This window comes from Ooceraea biroi, chromosome 11 (genome assembly GCF_003672135.1).
Source record: "Ooceraea biroi isolate clonal line C1 chromosome 11, Obir_v5.4, whole genome shotgun sequence".
NCBI lineage: Eukaryota > Metazoa > Arthropoda > Insecta > Hymenoptera > Formicidae > Ooceraea > Ooceraea biroi.
In genome coordinates this window covers 2,020,407-2,040,871 of record NC_039516.1, presented here as the reverse complement: position 1 = coordinate 2,040,871, position 20,465 = coordinate 2,020,407, and the positions used below count along the sequence as shown (strand labels likewise).

Here is a 20,465-nt window from a genome sequence, read left to right as displayed (position 1 = left end):
GGATAATGAAAGCTGATCGAGAGAAAAAAGCCGTGTCGAAAGACGTCTCGGCGTAACAGTCAATTCACTACGTCCTAAAAGTCTCCCCGAAACTCCCCGCGACCTTCTAAGGTCCGCACAGGTGGTACCTGGTCGGCTCTCTCGACGAAGAGAGGGCTTGCTCTGGCGAAGGGGTTCCTCGAGGCTTTCCATACCCTCGGCTCCTTCCCCTTCGTCACCTCTCTCGCTGCTCATCGAACGCTGACGCTGACGTAGCGTTGACGCATCGTTCAGCGGCACTGTCCCGACAATTTTCATTACGTCGTAATGTGAGTGTGAGAGCGCATACACGCCGAATATATAGCGACCCCTCGCGCGATGGTTTGCGCGACGGAACGTGTAATGTAATGTGTCGTTAGAATATATCGCATGTGCCTCAATTAACTCGCACGTGTGTTCCTAATTAATCTCTATCTCTCGTCGCGATTGCGCCCGCGATAAACATGCCAAGAAAAAACACATAGAAAAATAATAGTCGTTATAGTATTATATATGGACTTGGGTATCGGTAACGCGAACGATAGGCAACCAGAGCTTGCACGTACCTTGGTTGACTTGCGAGGTGACGAAGGTCTTAATGAGGGTATCCGTCGTCTGCGTGTACAAGCTCAGGGCGTAACGGAGGCTCTGCAGTTCCGGGGATTTCTCCAGGAACGTCTTCTTCAGGCCGTTACCGCCCGCGTGGAAGTACTGTTTGATCGTGTCCAGAGCGACGTCGAGAACCGCGCACTGCTTCGGCGAAAGATTTTTCTCCACTTCCTTGGAGATATCCTGAAGAGATTAAAAAAATAGTCTTTTAACATGATTTGAAATAATTTATATCATTTGGACAATCTATTTACTCATTGACATTAAATGATTTAAAAAGTGCATTTGTTATATCGATGATTGCTTACCATAACTCCGCTGAGGGCATTCTTCACGTCCGGTTTCCCGGCCATGTGGTTCTTGAACAGCTTCGACATGTCCTCGATCTTGGCGTTCGCGGCGAGATTCTTCGCGTTATCCGTCAGATTCTTGAACATCATCTGTAACAAGAATTACGAAATGCAATTCGGTCGGCAATTTTTACAAGAGATCATTTCATTTTAACGCGATCAACGTACGCTCTTATCCGTCATAGGTGGTAGGACAACGGTCTTCTCCAAAATCCTCATGACTATCTTCCACAGTTCTTTCAGTAGCCTCTTCAGTACCGTCTTCTCGCACGATTCAGCGTACAGAGACAGGCTACCGTCGAGCAGAACCATGAGCGGTCTCAGGACGTCGTCGGCCTCTGCAGTCACGTTGTTCCTCTGTGCTGGCTGCGACAGGGTCACCTGTCCGCCACCCTTGATGGCCAGTAGAAGGTCTCCCAGCTCTCTCACGGAAACCGTTATTCGTGGTTCCAGGCTGTTCGCGAAGAGCATGGCCAAATCGTCCAGAGCGCCGTTCAGTTGCTGCTGTAGCTCCTTCAGAATGTTTGCCGCGTCCTCCTCGAGCTTGTCGCCGCCCATCGATTCGAACATCTTCTCCAGCTGCACCCGAAGTTGCTGGATGTTGTTCATCAGAATACACGCCTGCGGGAAGGAACGATTTTTGTGATCAGGTTGGTCAATGTTGCAAAACTTTTTATCGATAAATTTTATCGTTCTCAAAGACGTACAATTCGCTCCTCCTTCAGATGGCTGGGGAATTCCTTCTTCACAATGTCCGCGTAAGCTACTAGGACCTTGACGATGGTCTTTGCGAATCTCTTCATGTACCTCTTCCAGATCTCCGGATCCGGGCACTCGAGCTTCGACACTACATCGAAGCACTGCGTCAGCTGTGTGAAGACGTCGACAACGGACACGCTGAAGAGTACGTGCTCGCTACTCTTTTGGAACTGCAAGGAAAAGAACGTTGCATTGAGATACGTGGATTAGGATTCGCAAACGAAATCATTACGTCATCACACTTACGCCTTCCTTTTTATCCCTACTAAAGGCACCATGGAGATATTCTAACGACACGTCGTCGTTCTCGTTGAGCCATTGCATGACGAAGGGCTCGAACCAGGCCGGGTACTCCGGCACGGCGCCCTTGTATGGCGGCACGTCCTTGACGTAGTTGGCGTGCAACCACTTGACCTTGAAGTGCAGGTTCATGTAGGCCGAGGACTTGCACAGCCTATGCTGCTCGTGCTCCTCCAGGGCATACTTCATGTCCACCGCGAACAGGGACCACATCGTGGCCGCCGACAGTTGACCGATGTTCAGCTCCTGGGGGAATTGGTTCAACACGGGCGCATAGCTGTTCTTGTCCTCCTCGATTACCGAGACTATCAGGGCGATCAGCTTGTGCCAGAAGTCGAGCGAGTCCAACCGTGGCCCGTGATCGTCCGAATCTCGCTTCGCCTCGTTCGGGTCCGCCTGGAACTCCCGATTGTACAGGTCGTAACAGTTCTCGAAGAGGAACTGATAGGTCGAGCGCAGGCACGCCTTCACGCAATCCTTCACGACGGTGCTGGCTCGCGGCGGACTCGACAACTCCTGGACCTTCATGCGGAAAAATGTGATGCTCGTCAGCAGGTCCACGGTACTCTTCAGATCCATTAGCTTCTCTTGGCTCGAGGCTGGGAAATTGTTCCTGTACATTGACAGGTCGATCCTGAGGGAGTTGTGCAGCTGGTCCAGTAGCTTGACGAATTTTTCTTTCTACAATCAGAAGAATCCATTTAGCTGCTTTCATTAGTAATGGCGCGAGCGACAGAATTTCTCTCTCTCTCTCTCCCTCTCATTCTTTCTTTCGCGCAGCATGCTGACGTCGAGAGAGCTTTTTATCAATGCAGTAGCTACGCGTCCCGTCAAGAGGCTCTCTTATCGAGCTTTTTCCCCGTCGTTTTCCTTTTTCGGTCGTTCCCGAAGACTCTCGACCGCGGCGAATTTCTTCGAGCACGAAAGGTTTCGCGCAATATTTTCAATAAGGAAATATCATGCATAATTCAGGAATATGAAAAACACGCTATCCACATGCACTCGTTCTCTTCCCGGAATTAAGAGATTTGCGAATTTAAATTTCCTGCAAAATTTCGGCTCACATATCGCCCGATGTTTCCTGAGGAACGGGGGAACGTCGATCCGCGTATAGGCACGCGAGAGGAATTTCCATACTCTCTATGCGGCAAGCAAATTCATTTTCCCGGCTGCCAGTCAGCTAAAGTCTAGATGGCGGGGAAAAAAGGAATCGTGTGTGACCGAAGAAAATCTTAATTAAAATCTTAATTAACTAGCGTATATACAACCTTTCTTCATTCCTCTTATTCCCGGGAAGAGATTGCATATCAGAAAAGATGCGATAAAATTGCAATCATAAATACTGCGCACGCGGCCTCGATTTCTTAACTCGAGCATTCGAGATTCGTGACCATAGCGTGACACATTTTCAAACACCCATGCGAGCGTTTCTCGTTTCAACTTTGTTGTTGTTCGCTTAACTTATGACGAAAAGTCAGGATATCGCCCTCGCGCGAGATCCGGTTTAATCCACTAAATGTCCAATCCACCAAGATTCAAATTTTGTCGAACGAGACTCAGCGCTGCTATATGCGGAACATAGTTTAATCCTTCTAAAGTTTGCAAAGCAATTATTTGGATATTCACGTCAGCTGATCCCGTATTCCCTGACCCGACGAGGACGTAATTGATAGAGGGTCGAATGAAGTGCGCGACCCGGCGCGCAAGAGTAAACGCACGGCCGTCTCTAGGATATGAGAAGCAGCTCGGGATAACGGATAGCGCTGGTCGCCAGGAAATTGCAGCAGTACTTCTCGCTCTTCGCCACCGACCCCCAACATCCGCCATCTCTCACTTTGCTACATCCGCGCTATTACGTAGCGCGGTAGACGTCGTGGCGCAACTCCCAGCATCCGGCACTCACCCCGAAGTTACTGGCGGCGAATCTATCACTGGCCGACACAGCCGGACTCGCGGTCGTGTGGGCGTAGTACGCGTTTATATTTGCCAGGAGGGTCGACATAACGGCCGGCACGCCTGGACACAGGTACTTGGTTGAGAGGCAGTGGAAGTGCCTAAAAGAACATGAGGTCGGTTCATAGTGTGGGGTCACGACCGAATAATCGATCTACCTGAGAGCGATTATTACAGTTTCTTTGCAATATAATAGCTAAATGACACGTCCAATTTCTCAAACTTTAGAAGCAATATTTCATGTTCATTTCAACTTCAGTAAAGATCATTGAGAATCGTTTACTCATCGAGTCCATGATAAAAGAATTATTTTGACACAATAAGATCGCTGATCTTAATGATTGATCGCGACACTCACGTCATCGCCTGGTAGATGCTCTCGATGCCGTAGCGCATGGCGAACTCGTCAACGAGTTCCTCGCCGGGAGGATCAAAGTAGACCTTCCAGGCGTCGTCACCCTTTGCCTGCGGCAAAGTCACCATGCCGCCGTTCTCCTCGCACAGGCTGTGGAAGAGGTTCTCGTGCAGGCAGGTGTACTGCACGTGATAAGGTGCCACCTTCTCCTCGCCCTTGATCTCGACGCTGATGTGCAGCCGAATGGCGCCCGACACCGCGCTCTTGTCCGTCCTCTTCTCCAGGTTGTACCAGACGTCCATCTCGCCGCTGAGGGTCCGTACCTCGATGATGGTCTGTCCGAGGAAGTCGTCGCTCTCCCTCGTCAGTTTCTGCCTCAGCTTCGACTTCAAGTCGTTGTCCTCATCCCACACACGGACCTTGATGCGATCGGATGAATTGTGGCACTCGCTGCAAAGAGATTTGCCATTTTCAAGCATTAATTTACGAATTAATTCACACCTTGCTTTGAGACTGGAATACTACATTTTCTTTGTAAGTTGTCGCAGTGAGATTGCAACTATAATACATAATCCCTAAAAAACCTTTTTAAAAATAGAAAAAATATATACGCCAAGTACATAAAAACTCCCAACTTGTCAAAACTCAAAACTAAATATGGAATCAATAATTAACTAGCCAAGTATCTAGAAGCAGTTTAAGTATTTTACCCAAACGTTTTCCATGCATACTCTCTTATCGCATGACGACATTGAAGTACTTGGCGTGCCCGGATCACAGTGGTCATGTATTCTTGTAAATTTTGTAAATCTTGTAAATTTGTACAATATCTTGATTTGTATTGTATCTTGTATCTTCATGATTTTCAATAATGACTCGCAAATGATTCTGTGTCTCTTATAGGTAGGACAGGACGTTTCAATGTGATTCGGGCACGCCAAGTACTTCAATGTCGTCATGCGATAAGAGAGTATGCATGGAAAACGTTTGGGTAAAATACTCAAACTGCTTCTAAATACTTGGCTCGTTAATTATTGATTTCATATTTAGTTTTGAGTTTTGACAAGTTGGGAGTTTTTATGTGCTGGCGCAGCTACGCTGGCGCCTCTGCTGCGCCGGCGTCTCTTACGCCGTCGCCGTCGCCGTCCGGCGATGTGAACCTATCGTACATATGTGAACGCGCCTTTAGGGACAAAATCGCTTTGCTTGTGTGCGTGCGAGCGTACGTACGTGAGTCTAAACCTGGATCTGGAGAAGAATGAAACGTCACAAGTGTTGCATACGATTACGGTATCTGAGGATGGAGTGCACCAATGTTTTTCGAAGTGGTCGCAATCGAAAGCTTGCATCCACATTATGTTATAAAAGTATCGTTAGATTTTTCAGTACGCTTTAGTTCCTGAGATATTGTAATCAAAAGTTTATTTGACATGAATTTAACGTAAAATTCCGGATAAGCTATTTGGTAGCGCGCGACGTCTATGCAATGGCTCTCATTGCTCGGAACCTTGTTCTTTATGTACTTGGCGTTGCGACGCTACCGCGTCGCTTGATTGTGCCACAAATTATACGTGATGGTATCAATCAATTGTAAATTAATATCGTATTAATGGAAATATAGTCTGGTGGTGAAATTAATATTGTATTTGCTCTCTTCCTCTTTCTCTACGTTTTGATATTCGTGATCTAGTGTAAGCGTATGCGAATAAACGTGACGGTATGCCATCGCCCGTGAAAACGACGGTGAAATCGCCGAAGGATTCAGAACGAGTAGAATTACAGATTCGGCGAGCGTAGCGCTGGGAAACTTGTCGAAATTACTTACAAGTAGAATTTCTCGTGCCATACTGGATTCAGCTCCCGCGGCATGGTTCTCGTGCGTTTCTTCACTTTGCCAACTTGGACCGTCACGTAGGGATCGGATGTGCCGCTCTTATCTTTGGCGATTAATCCCTGAGCGCTGATCACTGAGGACGGGAGGAGAATTCGATTATTCGCTGTTGCCTGTCGATTGGAAGTGCCTGGAACGCGCGCGGAAAGGAATTTGCGGAAGATTTAATTCGCGGCCGCGCAAATCTCTAGTTTTGCGGAAAACACATACTGCAAATTACCGGCGGGACAATACTGTCGAACGAGAGCAAGTTGGGACGCAAGTCAGCCAGCTGGCCACTATCCAAGAACGCGAGACACTGTGAGCGTTAATCCGATAGAGCTAACGGAATCGAATATCCACTGGAACATCTGTTCCGCACCGTTTCATCGAAAATAAAAAGGGTGCCGACGCTAGATAAATATGTATTAGCGTCTGCAGCTTGCACGAACACGTCACAACCTAATTAAGCGCACCGAGTAATTAATTAATTCGCGCGCGCGACCTCTTCTCTTTTTGTGCAACCGCGGAAAGAAGAATTCTGGACAAAAGAAACAGGGTAAAGAAGCGTCGCGCGAGCTCTTCGTGTAAGACTTTATTTTATATTCGCGCGATTTACATGGTCCGCGCGAGGACAAGACCGACACTTGCTTGAAAAGCGTCGTTGATGAATGCGAACCGAGAGATTACGATGTATCCTGCGAGCTCGGCAAGTATTACACTAGAACAAATCGTTCTTCTGCACTGAGTCGCTGGGATATCCTTCTGCATTGATATCCGGATGATCCTGCCACAAACGCGCGCGGTTTAGGACTTTTAAGAGCAAATATCATCATCATCAGCGTCACTGCGCACGTGAAGTAATAAAACTTTAGCTTGCCGATTCAGCGACGTGTGTGTAATTTATGCTCGCGTTCTCCATGGTCTCGTTAATCTATCTTCAGCTTCCGCTTTAGCAGTTTCGGGAGGGGGAAATTTGCGTATTATTAAAAAAAACGAGTGATAGAGATTGCGATAGAATGGCAATTATTTATTGATTTCTCGCGAGAAAAGAGGGGAAATTTGTGTCACATTTTTTTTGCATTTCTCTATGCACGGTGTATCGTAAATATTGCGAATTTATTCGCTCGCCTTGATTTTCCCGCGATTGTCGACGTAATTCTTTCAACGTTCACGGATAATGGACAGCGGGCCCTTTAAAAGGAACTTTCTGTCTCGGACGTTCCATATTCAACTATTCGCATCTGCGCCGGCCGAATGAATAAATATGACTCTCCGCTTTACGCGAGAATTTAATTAAAAACAGGTAGTTTAAAAAACGCAGTGAGCTCTGCGATGTTTTTATCTCGGTGTAGTCGCGGAATTGAGAAGAATCGATGCTTCCATTGTACACCTCCTATTGTAAAGTCGCACGGCGCTTTTCGCAAAACTCTTCAGACTCTTCAGACAGGTTTTATTCGATTCCACGAGAGAAAATAAAAAACTCGTGACAGGCTTGAATGTTCCAGCGAGAACAGATTTATACATACGCGAGCGAGTGATAAATCAATGAACGCGCGCACGAATCAATTAATCGGCATTATCAATTGACACTTATGTCAAAACGACGACAACGATGACGACGATAATGACAACATCGACGTTCACATCTCTCATCCGATTCTTCATTACGTGTGGTTGCAAATAATTATGTATAATATATGTGTCATAGAGATGCATGCAGAGGCTCAACATCCATCTGGACCGGACACTCCAGTTTCCACTGTAGGCAGCAATCTTAAAAGCGTGCAGAAGCTCGGCGTGAGTCGTGATAACATACATCGTGATACAACATGACACACACGTGCACGTATGCGTATGCACACGTGCACAGACACACATAGAAGAGAAATATTTAGACAGCTAAATGTGTATATATATATATATAATATATGTCACAGGGAAATGTATATAAAATATAAAATATGCTATGTCATTTCTCATATATTGGTGAACGTGCTCCGATTTGGACGGACGGACGGACGGACAGACACACATGCCCATGCTACTAACTCTTTCCGACTCGCATCGCCGATTGCAGTGGGGACGATCGCCGATGCTTCCCGCCCTCGACGAATGTCGATTTCATACCTAATCTCATTAATCATCGAGTCATCGCCATAATCCACTTCGTGAGGGACGTCAAGAGTCTCCCCGGGTAGTATATCCGCGCGTCCGCGCGCGTGTCTGTATGTGCCTCTGTGTGTGTGTGTGTTGTAATTCGCGCAACAAACTGCGCCCGTGTACTCGTCGCGTAATTTGCGGGTGCCTCATTAATTCGATAATTAGTTCGAAACAGGAAAACATTATCTCACATTATCGCGGCACTCGTCGTTTCATTGTACAGGCCTCGCGAGCGCACGATTTGAGCATCGATCTTCGCGCGCGTCTGCTCGGACCCGCGTCCCGATTTTAAGAGCGAATCACGCGGTTTTATAAAAAAAAACGCGCGAATATATTCGTCACGGATGTAATGGATTTATTGGACACCGAGAGCTTTCGCCTATCAAACGACGCGATTGTTAATTCAGCGGGTGCGTTACACGTGTTTTACATGGTCGCGTCGCGTTTCTACGTGACCCACTGTAACAGCATCCCCCCGGGGTGTGTTTCGCGAATTTAATTCTTAAATATCGAATACGCGTGCGGAACACAATCGCGCTGTAATGCATCGCGTTTGCGACCCGATTGTACGCGAGAGAGGAGACGTCGCACGACTGACCACGATGCGACAACGCAAATATTGCAATTGTCGACGGTGTGCACAATTTCTCGTTTGCATGTACATTTCTCGTTATCCTGGGTTGATCAGACGTGTCGATTCTACGTGTTAAGCCACACTCCGACCGTTTGATTTAGCACGTAGGTCGCATCGGCAGCATTCATTTTTAATTGATCATGCCGTCGGCGACTGTGTATAATGTATTGTATATCGCGGTGATTATCGTGGAACAATGTATTCTTTATCGTCGCTGGCAAAGGGGATTCATGGGAGTGACGTGATTCTCCTCCATGATTTGCCTGTCTTTCTTCGACACGCGATGCTATCGAAGAGGCAAGGAGATTCGCAGTCAAGGGATTTCCCGTCGGATTCTCGCGGCTATTTTAATTTGCGTCCTGTGTGAGCCAAGAGATCTGATCACTGGGACGGAAGAGGAAGTGGCGCCGACTGTTACCGCGCTCCACCTCTTTCACCGACTCGCGCCCCCGCCTGGTCCCCTCATTTCCTGCGATCTTCCACCCTTATCGTTCGGGTGGCGGCTGACTAGTTCACCGGGAGAGTGCACGCTAGAAATCAGATTATTCACAAAGCTGTGCACGTGGAAACGCCGACGAACTATAAACAGAATTCTGTTTGCCGAGCAGGATTAAGTGATACCGTCTTTCGTCTCGGCGCATTTCAGCTTCGAGCTTTATTCATTTTTGCAGTTAAACACCACTTCTGCTTGCACAATGGGAGAGACCGGGTGTACATTTCATTGCAGGTTGTTTTCTTTCACTCGGTACAATTTTCTTTTTCTTCCCTTTTCTATCGGAACGAAATCCAGAGACGGAGCAGAAACGAGCAACCGACGGAGCGAACAATCGATGCTTGGCGATGACGGCCAACAATTTCTCGGCAAAGTTACTTCGCCCAGAAATCGTCTCAATTTCCTTTTGTCCCTTTTCTGATTATTTAAGGCCGCTTTCCGCGCAAGATTTGCGTGAGGTCGCGCGGCGAAAGGAACTCTCACGGCGGAAGAGATAGAGGTCAAAAAAGCAGCAACCGCCGGTCTAAGGCAGACCATTGCGCCGATTTTTTCCCTCTCTTATTTATACCGTGTGTCCTATATACTTATCTCCGTCTCGCCGGGAGAACCGTAACGTCCCTTTTTCATACCTCCGACCTGCCTTTTTTCTCCCACTCTTCCGGCACTTCCGCCGTTAGCGGAGGACTAGGAAAACGTCACTGGATACCTCGGCAGCTTTTGAAAGGCAAAAAAGTTTCGTTGCAGTGCCTGCCACACTCGCTGCCTATCGACTTTTCCTCACTCGCGGAATATATACGTGCCGCGCGCAAGTATCCCCTCATTCTCATCTGTCTCGCCCTCAACCGATCAGAAGTAACGAAATGCCCCTTGGCGCTCGTCCGCTCCCTGCATTACGTCAAAAATCCACGAAATGCGATTTACGTTAAATCTCGTACAGCTCGTATTTCCCTTCTACGGTTTTTCCATCAAGTTTCGATCAACGACAAAGAGAATTAAAGAAAGAATATCCTTGCAGTTTGTCGTCATTAAAATAAGCGACAAAAGATACCCTTTCCTGCACTCGCGACTAAAATGTTGAGATCTTCCTCAAAGGTCTCGCGATGATAATACAACGACCGAGTTCTCGGGAAAATTCCTTCGCGCGTAAATCTATTTCTCGAAGCCGGTGCGCGCGCGAATCCCTGCAGGGTAAGTGCAGCTCCGGGGGGAGGGTTCTCTCGGAGGGAACGCCGAGGGTGGGCTGGCGGCTGCTGCGCTCGCGAACCTCGCCATCGGTGGCAATCGTGAGTGGAACGGAAGGAGGGAAATCGAATCCCATCGGACTTTTCGCCGGCGAGTTTCCTTATTCCCTCGCTTTCGACTTCGCAGACGTTACGTTGCACCCCATTGTATCTCGGAAAAACTGCGTTTTTACATCGATCGCGGTCTGCGTCAATCCGGCCGCACTCTCAGCGTGTCGCACGCGCATTTGCACACTGAAAATGTTATTAAATAAGCGCATTCCGAGTGCCCCTGAACCCGTCTCGGCAAAGAGATGAAATATTATTATATCAGCGGGAGTTGCGTGGTATTTTTCTCCATTAACCAGAGAGACGCGCTTGTCCAATTGTGTCCTTTTATATGACATCCGATAATAAATACATCTATTCACACGGGCGACGCGGATGGACCGCGCGCGATGGAGGCTGAGCAAGCCGTTACATTGTCTGTACGTTGAACTATTGATCTCCTCGAGGAGAAGCGCATACATATGCAGCCTGCGCGCCATTCCCGTCGCCTCGCGTCTGCGGCGGCGGCCGCGATGCGCTACGATTGCAATTTCCAACGTAAACCGTAATTTTCTATGACACAGACTACCTGTAATGACGCACGAAGTTATTACACGTCTCGCGCGTCTGACACTTTTATCGGTGTCACGCCGGCAAATATCGCACGGAGGGTAAGAGACGTCGGACACGTTAACGATCGCGCCGGTCTCATCCGCAAGCACATCGAGGATGCCTCGGTTATTCTCGAATCACTGAGGCGACGCATTTCGCCTCGCTCGTTACATAACAACGCGGTTCGACGCGATCTCCTCCTCGAAACGTGTACTTGAGGTAGCTCGGTTGGGATGCATTTAAATCGCCTCGTCCTCGTCGGAACTCCCGGGACGTCGGTGCGCACGACCGTTCAACCGACCGACCGGCGTAACTTCACAAATTGCTTTAGTTTTCATTGTAACGAGTGCGCGACATTGCAGCTCCAGCGAGACACCCCGACATCGTGCAACTTTAATATATTTCCGAATCCGCCACCGGGGGGGAAGAGGCGAGACAGTACGATGTCCGGTGAATTAGATACGACGTTCGATGGATTTCAAAGATTTAACTTCGCGACGAAGCGGACTCGCTGATTTTCCTGCTGGTGCACAAGTACTCGAGCGAATGAGTACGAGGTAGGGTGAATTTCATACGTCACGCGTCATCGCTTACCAATTCATCCCTCCCCGATAGCGCACCGTGAAACAGATGCCGTTCGCTTTGAACGGAAAGTCGTGCGCACGGGAATACGGTGATTGAGACTTCGCAAAACTGCTCAAAGGATTAGCGCCTCTCACAGAGAGCATAATGCTGCCTCTGCTCTTGATTAACGGATGGCTTTAGAAATCGGCTGAATCTGGTACTCGCGTTTCCGCCGGGCAAACGCGTTAAATCTAAACATCGGCGGATTTACATCGGTGCAATACGGATTTCGTACTTTTCGACGATTCGCGCTCGCGATTCGATGAGAATTACTGCTGACGCCTATAACGCTCAGCATTCATTTTCATTTACTAAAAACTTTAATGAGTGGCGATAAATAGCGATAGCCATAGAGAATTGCAGAAATGTTCTATAATCGTGATAAACCTACGTAAGTTTTCGTGTAGTCGTGTGTCTCAAGCGTGTATTCGTGTTGACGCGATAAAGAATTGCGGTGACTCATCATCGAGATCGTGGTGAGTGAGAATTCATTATTAAAACGCACTAAAGGAAACAGTATCGTGTCACCTGTGATGGCGATCTTGCAGGACCACTTGCTGGTACCCTCAAGGACGATCTGTTCGGCCTGCTCGAGGCTGTCTATGTGCGTATCCGGGTCAACTGAAAACGTCGTGCTGAAAAGAAGACAATGCCCTCGTCATCATACCGTCCTTCGACAACCTCTCGTACCCTCCTCCTCCTCCTTCTCCCATAACATTTCAGTGCTTTAGAGACTGCTCGGAGAAGAGAATCCTCTCGAGACGGTTCTCTCCAAGGCGGCCCAGGAGGTGTACGTCTTACGGAGGCCACCGAAGGACGTAGCGATCGTCGCGGGAGATTATCCGTGATCGTTCCATCGTCCAGCAGCGGCGGTCGTGTTCAGCAGGCCAGCTATAGCAGCGAGTAGGGGGATGCGTTTGCGCAGCCAGGATGCCAAAAGGATAATTTCCGCGCGTGTATCTCGGCGCCGTGTGAAAGCGAAGCGACACGTGTGTGTGTGTTTCATCAAATTCGCGCCTCAATCCGGCACTCGGATTAAACTCTCTTCACCGGAAGCTGTTTTTTCCCTCTGTGGCCTCCCCAACGCGCGCGCGCGTGGAAATTTCGCGCAAGCCGAGAATGCGGAATTCGGGGTGGAACGCTGGTCTCGGGGCTACTCGAATTACGGAGCTCGATTGATTTATTTTCATCAAAGGAGAGCGATGGGCGAGGCGGAACGACCTGCGGAAGAGCAACGGAGGCAGACAAAGTTGAAGAAGACAGAGAGAGCATTTGATCGGGCGCACGATCGCGAACATTATCGTCGGGGTTTCCTCCCCCAAGTTTCGCCAAGTGCCACGAAACAAGAACGCGCGAGAAAGATAGCGAGATCGATCGATCACGCGCGCATTCTCACGCCACGATTGCACGGATACGATATTTTTGTCATGCCACCTGTTAATCCCCTCCTGCGGAATTAGTGGTAGTTTTATTACCAAGAGCTGACCGAGACGCGCATCTGCCGGGCCCTGGAATAAGAAGACTTGTTGCTCGGTTTACGTGGCCCATTGCCAACAGGGGATTTCCGTTGACCTGCCAGCTGTGGCCGCAATTGTTCGGCGAAGGCGAATGACGATATGAAATACCTTTGAAGCGCGCCGCGTTCTGTATCGCCGTTAAACGCCGTTAAACTTCTTTTTGATGAAGCATGCGAAATATGTTCTGCCAGCTAGATGTACCCTGCATTTCTTCTATCGAGCTCGCAATGTGACGACGAGGCGAGATGGAAGAAAGAAATTCATTTCTTTCCCTTTGACTCGCTCGCAACGATCCCGCAAAATGCGTTACCGCGCGGAATGGAGACGTCGAATGCAAACAAGGTAGAGTGCACAGTTATTTCGAGGTCAGGGTAGTTTTGCCTCGCGTTCGCGCGTGTTACTGGCAACATGTTTCACATGGTAATTGCTCTCGTGGCTAGGAACGGGTCGATGCCGCGCCATGCATTTGTTTACAAGAAGAGCATAAATCGTAGGCTATGCACAGGTTTGTAGGATAAACGTGTATGTGGAACAACTTGCGCGGACATTTCTTCAATCAGAACTTGTGCAAAGGCCATTCCAGGGGAATAACTTCAATTGGAACTTTGTCCATTCTCGAGTGAGGTAATTGTCGCGTTCGAGTTTCGTGCGATCCATCGATCCGCTTGCTTCTTATGCCTGACAAACCTCACTCCTGTCCATAATTCACGAACGCAATTTGTTTCTGGAGAAAGAAAGAAGGAGAGAGATCGGGCGTACCGAAATGAGCACATTTCCCTGGTCTTTGACACGCGAGATCCATTAATTCTACAAGGTGTGTTTGTTAAACGCAAGATCGTCAAGCTAATCCGACATTGATCCGAGCGAATTCATTTCTCAAAGAGACATTTCTGCCCGGAGACGCGAATCGTTGAGAAGCCGAACCGAGGCGTTCGATCGAAGCGATGATCAATGTCTCGACCCTCATCTCCCAGTAGGGCGCACAGAGGGAGAGATAGGGGCCGGGAGAAAGAGGAGAATGCGCCCCCGATATGCCGAAGATTACAGGTGGTTGGTAGATTGCTTTCGATGAACGTCGCTGTGGTATTGGCCTATCGGTCAGGGACTCGCGTTCATGGCGGCTCGGCGGCTATAGCCGGCACGAGTTTACCTTAGACAATGGCAACGGCACGTACTTGCCGCCACAACAAGTCGACCACGTGACCTTAATGGACTTTCGATTGAATTCCCTCGGAGTGGAACAGGCATCGCGTGATACTTGACCAGGGAGACCGCACGACACGCGGTGCGTACGTGCCCGCGTGTACACGCATGGACACAAAGTATTGTACCATGATGATGCCCGCCCCACGAAGAGACTCGTATCAACCCAGATCAATGCCTAAGCAGTGCAAATCGACGTGCATGGCGTCGACCTCCGCAAATTGCGGAGAGTGTCGCGCGATTTTTGGCCAGCGCGGAATAATTGGTTGTTCGCGGCGCGAGTTCCGCAAGCGGGTCCTCCTGAAACGCTTTACCGAGCGAGGAGGTAATTGAGCCGTTGCTTCTGGGAGGAGGGAAATCACCACGGGCCAGGACTGCGAGAGATTTCATTTCGCTGGAACTATTCCGCCGCTCTCCCTGCCTCGCCACTTGCCTCCCCCTTGGATGAGAGGAAGAGGCTGCCTGCAAATCGCGCTTTCGCGCGCGCGAACGAGGCGGCAGAAACTGTCTGCAAACTCGATTTTCGTCGATCGCGCTGAAACAAATCGGTCGCAACGACGGCAGCCGGGATTGCCGTGAAATTGGAGCGAAGGGACACTTTTTCGCTAGGCCGAAAAAGAGGATATCAACAGAGAGGTGAATGTCCGGGGTTATTGTCCGATTAATGGTGTTGTACACTAATGATCAGCGCGTAATACACATCCGGCCACATCCAGCGCATCAAGGGTGGATCGTAAAAAAACGCAGCACATACACGTACAACAAAACAGCAGCATAGCGCGCACATACAGTAGTCCGTATTGGTCAGAGGGGGTTGTTGCGAGGGTTGGGAGATGTGAGTCAAGGTGGCTCGGACGAGGAACTCGAAAGTAGCTCGGCCATCGTCACGGTACGCGATGCAGTTGACCTGCAGGAAATGCGGGATGTATACTCTGCAGTTTACTGGTAAGCTAAAGAGGCAGCGCAAATAAAGTTGAACGATTATAGTTTGCGCGCGGCTTGAACGTAAGAGGCCTCTTCTCGATGTCCGCGTTATCGTCGCACGATGGTCGAGCGCGTTTCGACAATGGGACCATACATGGGACGGCGGTCACTGTACAACGTCGATACGTTCATGGCAATCAATACAACACAACCACGCGCGGCAGCCACCAAGAGCGAGTTATTATCGTCAGATCCGATGGCGCATGGTACAATAACAACATAATAATAACAACGGGAACAGTAATAATAAAATTACATTAAAATGATGAATCGTGCGCGTATACGCGTTGTACGTGTTGTGTATGTATGTATGTATTTATGTAAATATATGTATGCGTGTAACATGTATGCGACAGTGACTCGCGCTGTAGATCAAAATACATAGGCAGCACATACATGTATAATAATAATTATATAATATGTTATATATCGGGACAGGCATCCACACATTGATACTCGCTGCTCGCGCACGGGGTACGGTAGTGCAAGACCAGTTTAGGGGAGCCGGCGAGCACGAGCTTGCACCACAAACCTGTAATAGCGATCTTCGCCGACCACTTGCTGGTACCATCCAAGACCGACTGCTCCACCGCCATCATGTGGCCCGAGTGCGCCTTTTCGTCGACCCCGAAGACTGACCTAAACTCCGACGAGATTCTCTTTCACATAAGCTGTGCCAAGTTGGCCGCGGTCTCGTCTTATCTGCTTGTTTTCCCGGGGTGAAAGCGATCTTTTCTACCCTTCGAGATTGCCTCTGCCACGCGGCAGACTCAATCGCGGAATAAGTAACGATTCTAGCCGCGAGGCACCGGAAACCACCCCCCGTGGCGCGGTGTCACGTATGCTCAAAGAAAAATTATCGCCCTGTGGCGAGATCTCGTTAGCGACGTCGGCAGAGATCCACGATCACGCGCGCGTTATTGAGATCGACACGCGTATTTAGCCATTCCCTTGTGGAAAAACCACCCTCGCTTTTGCGGAGCGCGTTCCGCGAGAACCAGACACCGATGGCTCTCAGCACGGTAGCTTGAAAATTCCCTTTGTAGGATTTCATTGTCCGTTAGGCGACAACCGTTCCTCGCTCAATTTTTCTGATGCCGTGAGAGAAAAGGCAGGAACGGTGCATCCGGTGACAAGCGATAAATAAAGTCTTCTGGTTAGAGCAGTGGATCGGCGATCACGTCGCTAACGAGAAATGCTGATTGTTCGACGACACGATATTGGCGTTCGATGAATGACGTCGTATCCGTCTCGGATCCGATGGCACGATTAGCACGCGTCCTTCAGAGAAGACGAGACCGAGCCTTGTATGACGACGACGATTTCGCTTTAGCTTCGCTTGTTCTCTCCCTCTTGCTCGCTCGGTTTATTACTGTCGCCACTGCATCGTTATAACGGTCTACGCGTTTCAATTAATCGCGGATTAATTCCAGTCTATCGCCGCTAAATGCAGGCCAGCCTTAATTGACAACTAATTATTGTCACATGATATTAAATTAATTACGATTTTCGCGAGTAATACACGCTAACTACATTGCGGCCGGCTACATTTCGCGCTGGCACTTTTTGTGGAAGTAGCGAGTAGCGCATAGCTTTTCACGACACGCGAAAATGGCGGTCGCAGCTGTTACGGCAATTTCGCGCTAATTACCGAGGGGCTAAATTACGTCAGTCCTATTCGGCGAAAATGAGGAAAATATTTGCAGATTTAATGCGCCCCGATTAATTCACAGGTTTATATTGATACAATACGCCGAGCTTCGGATCATTCTCGCGCCAAGTACTTTATTAACATAACTTTATCGTATCGGTTTGAAAAACTTCCTGGAAAAGTTATCGGTATTTCATCGTCCATTCTCGCAGATTGGATTAATCCACGGTTAATCGCGAGTTGCATAAATGTATTATTTTGCGATATAATTCGCCTGAAAAAAAGAGATATCTCCATAATATGTTAATGCACGACTAATTGAACAAGTATCGATCGAACGGTTTATCGGCGCTGCTATTGGTATTGTGTAGGTCTACCTCTCTTTCTCTCTCTCTCTCTCTCTCCCTTCCCCTTCTCTCTCTCATAATGCAGATCATACGGGCGATATTAATTAACGTTGATTTTCATTAATCGATTACTTGTCGGGGTGAGCTTTTATCGCGCGCGCTTTTAGAGAAACGCGTATTCCATGTTGATCTTTTGCACCGCCGACATATTTATAATCAGCTCCAATAACATGGCTATTCGAGTAATAAGATGGAAATGCGGAACGGTGATATCTCAAATAGCACGACGCTTAATTAATTGCGGCATGAACGATGGCAGATATGCGACGGATTGACGCAAGGTGCGCAAATGAGATTAGACGGTTATTATAGGAGTAACGACGTACCTAAGCCGCACGCGTTATCCATTTATCATCCATCATAAACAGAATCCGGCTTTGCCGCTCGCAACGACCGTTCGGTGCAAACAATCATGCCGATTACAACCAATGAGTCGAGGTTTTTAACACGAGTGTTATTATTGACGTTTCATTTGCGTTATTAGCGAATTACCGTCGTGCGTATTAACACGACACGGCGACATTACGTTTGCGCGTCCCCGCAAGCGTAATTCAGAGAATTTGGATTAGAATAATATGGCAAATAAATGCGTAAATGTCAATAGCGATCATCGAGCAGATAATATTAACTCGCGAGATTATCTAGCCCCAGCAAGCTTATTCGAATTCATGAGAATGACACGTTCATTGAATGGACCGGATATTGCCTTCCTCACTAACTCGATAATATTACGGAGATTATTACAGCTGAATGTTGCGTCATTACTGCACTTGTATTACGCGCGCAGTCTCGCCTAGTTCTTGATCTTATTGCGCTATGTAGTTTCCGATTAACATCTCGCTGCGACTCAAGTAACTTGTGCAAAATTTACAAGCACATTTTCGAAAACATAATTTTAATTATTTACTTATTTAATTATTACTTATTTATTTTTTAATTATTTAGGCAGTTGTTGGATTGATCATTCTTTCACAGTTTTATGAGAATTGTTGAGCATTTTCAATTCGGTCAATTACGAAAATAACGAGCAGTGGCGACAGACGAGCGGTGAATTCGCGTTGGGATTGATCTACGTTGATCTATGCTGTTCGTCCACGAACTGACAGCGACTGACAGCACGATTTCCGTCGCTGACTTCGCGCTGACTTCCGTTAGCTGTGACAAAAGAAAAGCAGAAAGAGAAGCGAGAGCGGTAAATGGATACTCACCGAATCAGTTCGAAGATCTCCGGCTTCTCCCGTTCCCTTTGTTTCATCCTCTCCTTCATCGCCGTGATTATGCTAATCGCCTTATCCTCAGCGCCGTGTTTCGAGCTCTTCTCAGCCGCCCCTGCGAGAAAGAATGGCACGAGTGTAATACTATATAAATATATTCCAATCTCCACACGTGTGTGTACTCGCAGATTATTATTTATCGAGCGAGTTCTCGGCGAAATATTTAAATCTGATTATTTGTCGGAATTAATTCTTGATCGGTTCCGGGCGACATTCAATGGCGGTAAATTATTTTACGTCTCTAATGGGGGTACATGTATATTCTCTGCGCGAACAAGATTTATTACACGCTATTCAACGCGCGCTGCTTTTCAATGCATCACCTAATAAAAAACAATTGCCGTATCCACTCTTAAAAAAGCCGTGTTAAATCAAATCGAATAGAACTTTTTCATTTATTGTTTTAACGAATTTTAAATCATCGAGAACTCTAGGCAATATGCCAATTAACAATATAAATAGCACAGAACTCCTCGGAAAAGAAAAACATTTTAATGGCTAGAACTTTTTCATTTATTGTTTTAACGAATTTTAAATCATCGAGAACTCCAGGCAATATGCCAAATAACAATATAAATAGCACAGAACTCTTCGCAAAAAGAAAAAATTTTATAGGCTAGAACTTTTTAATTTCTAAATCTAAAGGGTTTTCAATCGTCGAGACCTCTTCGTTATTAATATTGAAATTAAAATAGCGCGCGCCTGTGTTGTACTAGTAAAACAAAAAACGCATCAGTCACGGTGTTCCTCGCGGCAGGATTTTATCCCCCGCGGAAATCATAATTCGCATAATCATCGATGCGATCCAAGTAATACCAATATTTTCGCTCTACCGCAGCGACGCGTCTGAATACTGCGCCAATAATCATGCAAACATAGCGGCGCGCGTAATGGCCGGGGTTGCGTTTCGCGAAATTATATACGAACTGGCCGACACGATGCAACCATACGGGTCATGATAGATGATCGTGCGTCCCACGTAATGGCCGCGTCAATTTTGATTACCGTATTATCGCTATCAGATACGTTAAACGTGAGTGTGATGATGACAGATTCCGGCGCGCGAGACGCGACGCGGTGAGCATCATCAAATTACAAAGAATTCAGTGTTTCCCTGTAGTCATCGATTCACTGGCATTCTTGTTATCCGTTCGTCGGATCAGACGGCGATCGGTGCGAAAAAGAAAGCAGGACGGGAAGGATAATGCGACGCGAAACACCCGGTACATCGAAATTACAACGGACGCCGATGGGCGAGGGGGAATTAATCGAGGACGGAATTACGAGGCGAGTTGAGGGCGGAGGTGGGAACGGAGAGGCTATAAATTAATCGCGGACTGTCTGATCAAGGAAAGAAACTTTATCGGGGACAGATCCGGGGGGATGGGAATCATTAGTCTGGCGGCTACACGAATCGATAG

The 20,465-nt window shown here is 47.9% G+C and overlaps 1 protein-coding gene across 9 annotated transcripts in view; it reads right to left on the bottom strand.

The window, feature by feature from the left end:
• The window catches only part of LOC105274478, a 76,528-nt gene that overhangs the window by 8,537 nt on the left and 47,526 nt on the right, over positions 1–20,465 (bottom strand). For 3 of the 9 annotated variants that reach the window (XM_026973939.1, XM_026973941.1, XM_026973937.1), the window contains 11 exons: positions 18,979–19,099; positions 16,245–16,351; positions 6,170–6,311; positions 4,348–4,794; positions 3,940–4,090; positions 1,983–2,717; positions 1,685–1,906; positions 1,146–1,598; positions 936–1,067; positions 585–810; positions 129–278 (listed from right to left, as the gene is read on the bottom strand). In XM_026973939.1, the coding sequence (XP_026829740.1) occupies positions 129–278; positions 585–810; positions 936–1,067; positions 1,146–1,598; positions 1,685–1,906; positions 1,983–2,717; positions 3,940–4,090; positions 4,348–4,794; positions 6,170–6,311; positions 16,245–16,351; positions 18,979–19,099 (2,886 nt within the window). Of the gene's footprint in view, positions 1–128; positions 279–584; positions 811–935; positions 1,068–1,145; positions 1,599–1,684; positions 1,907–1,982; positions 2,718–3,939; positions 4,091–4,347; positions 4,795–6,169; positions 6,312–12,536; positions 12,644–16,244; positions 16,352–18,978; positions 19,100–20,465 lie in introns of all 9 variants that reach the window. The other 6 variants (XM_026973943.1, XM_011330645.3, XM_026973942.1 and 3 more) reach the window with 3 other exon arrangements.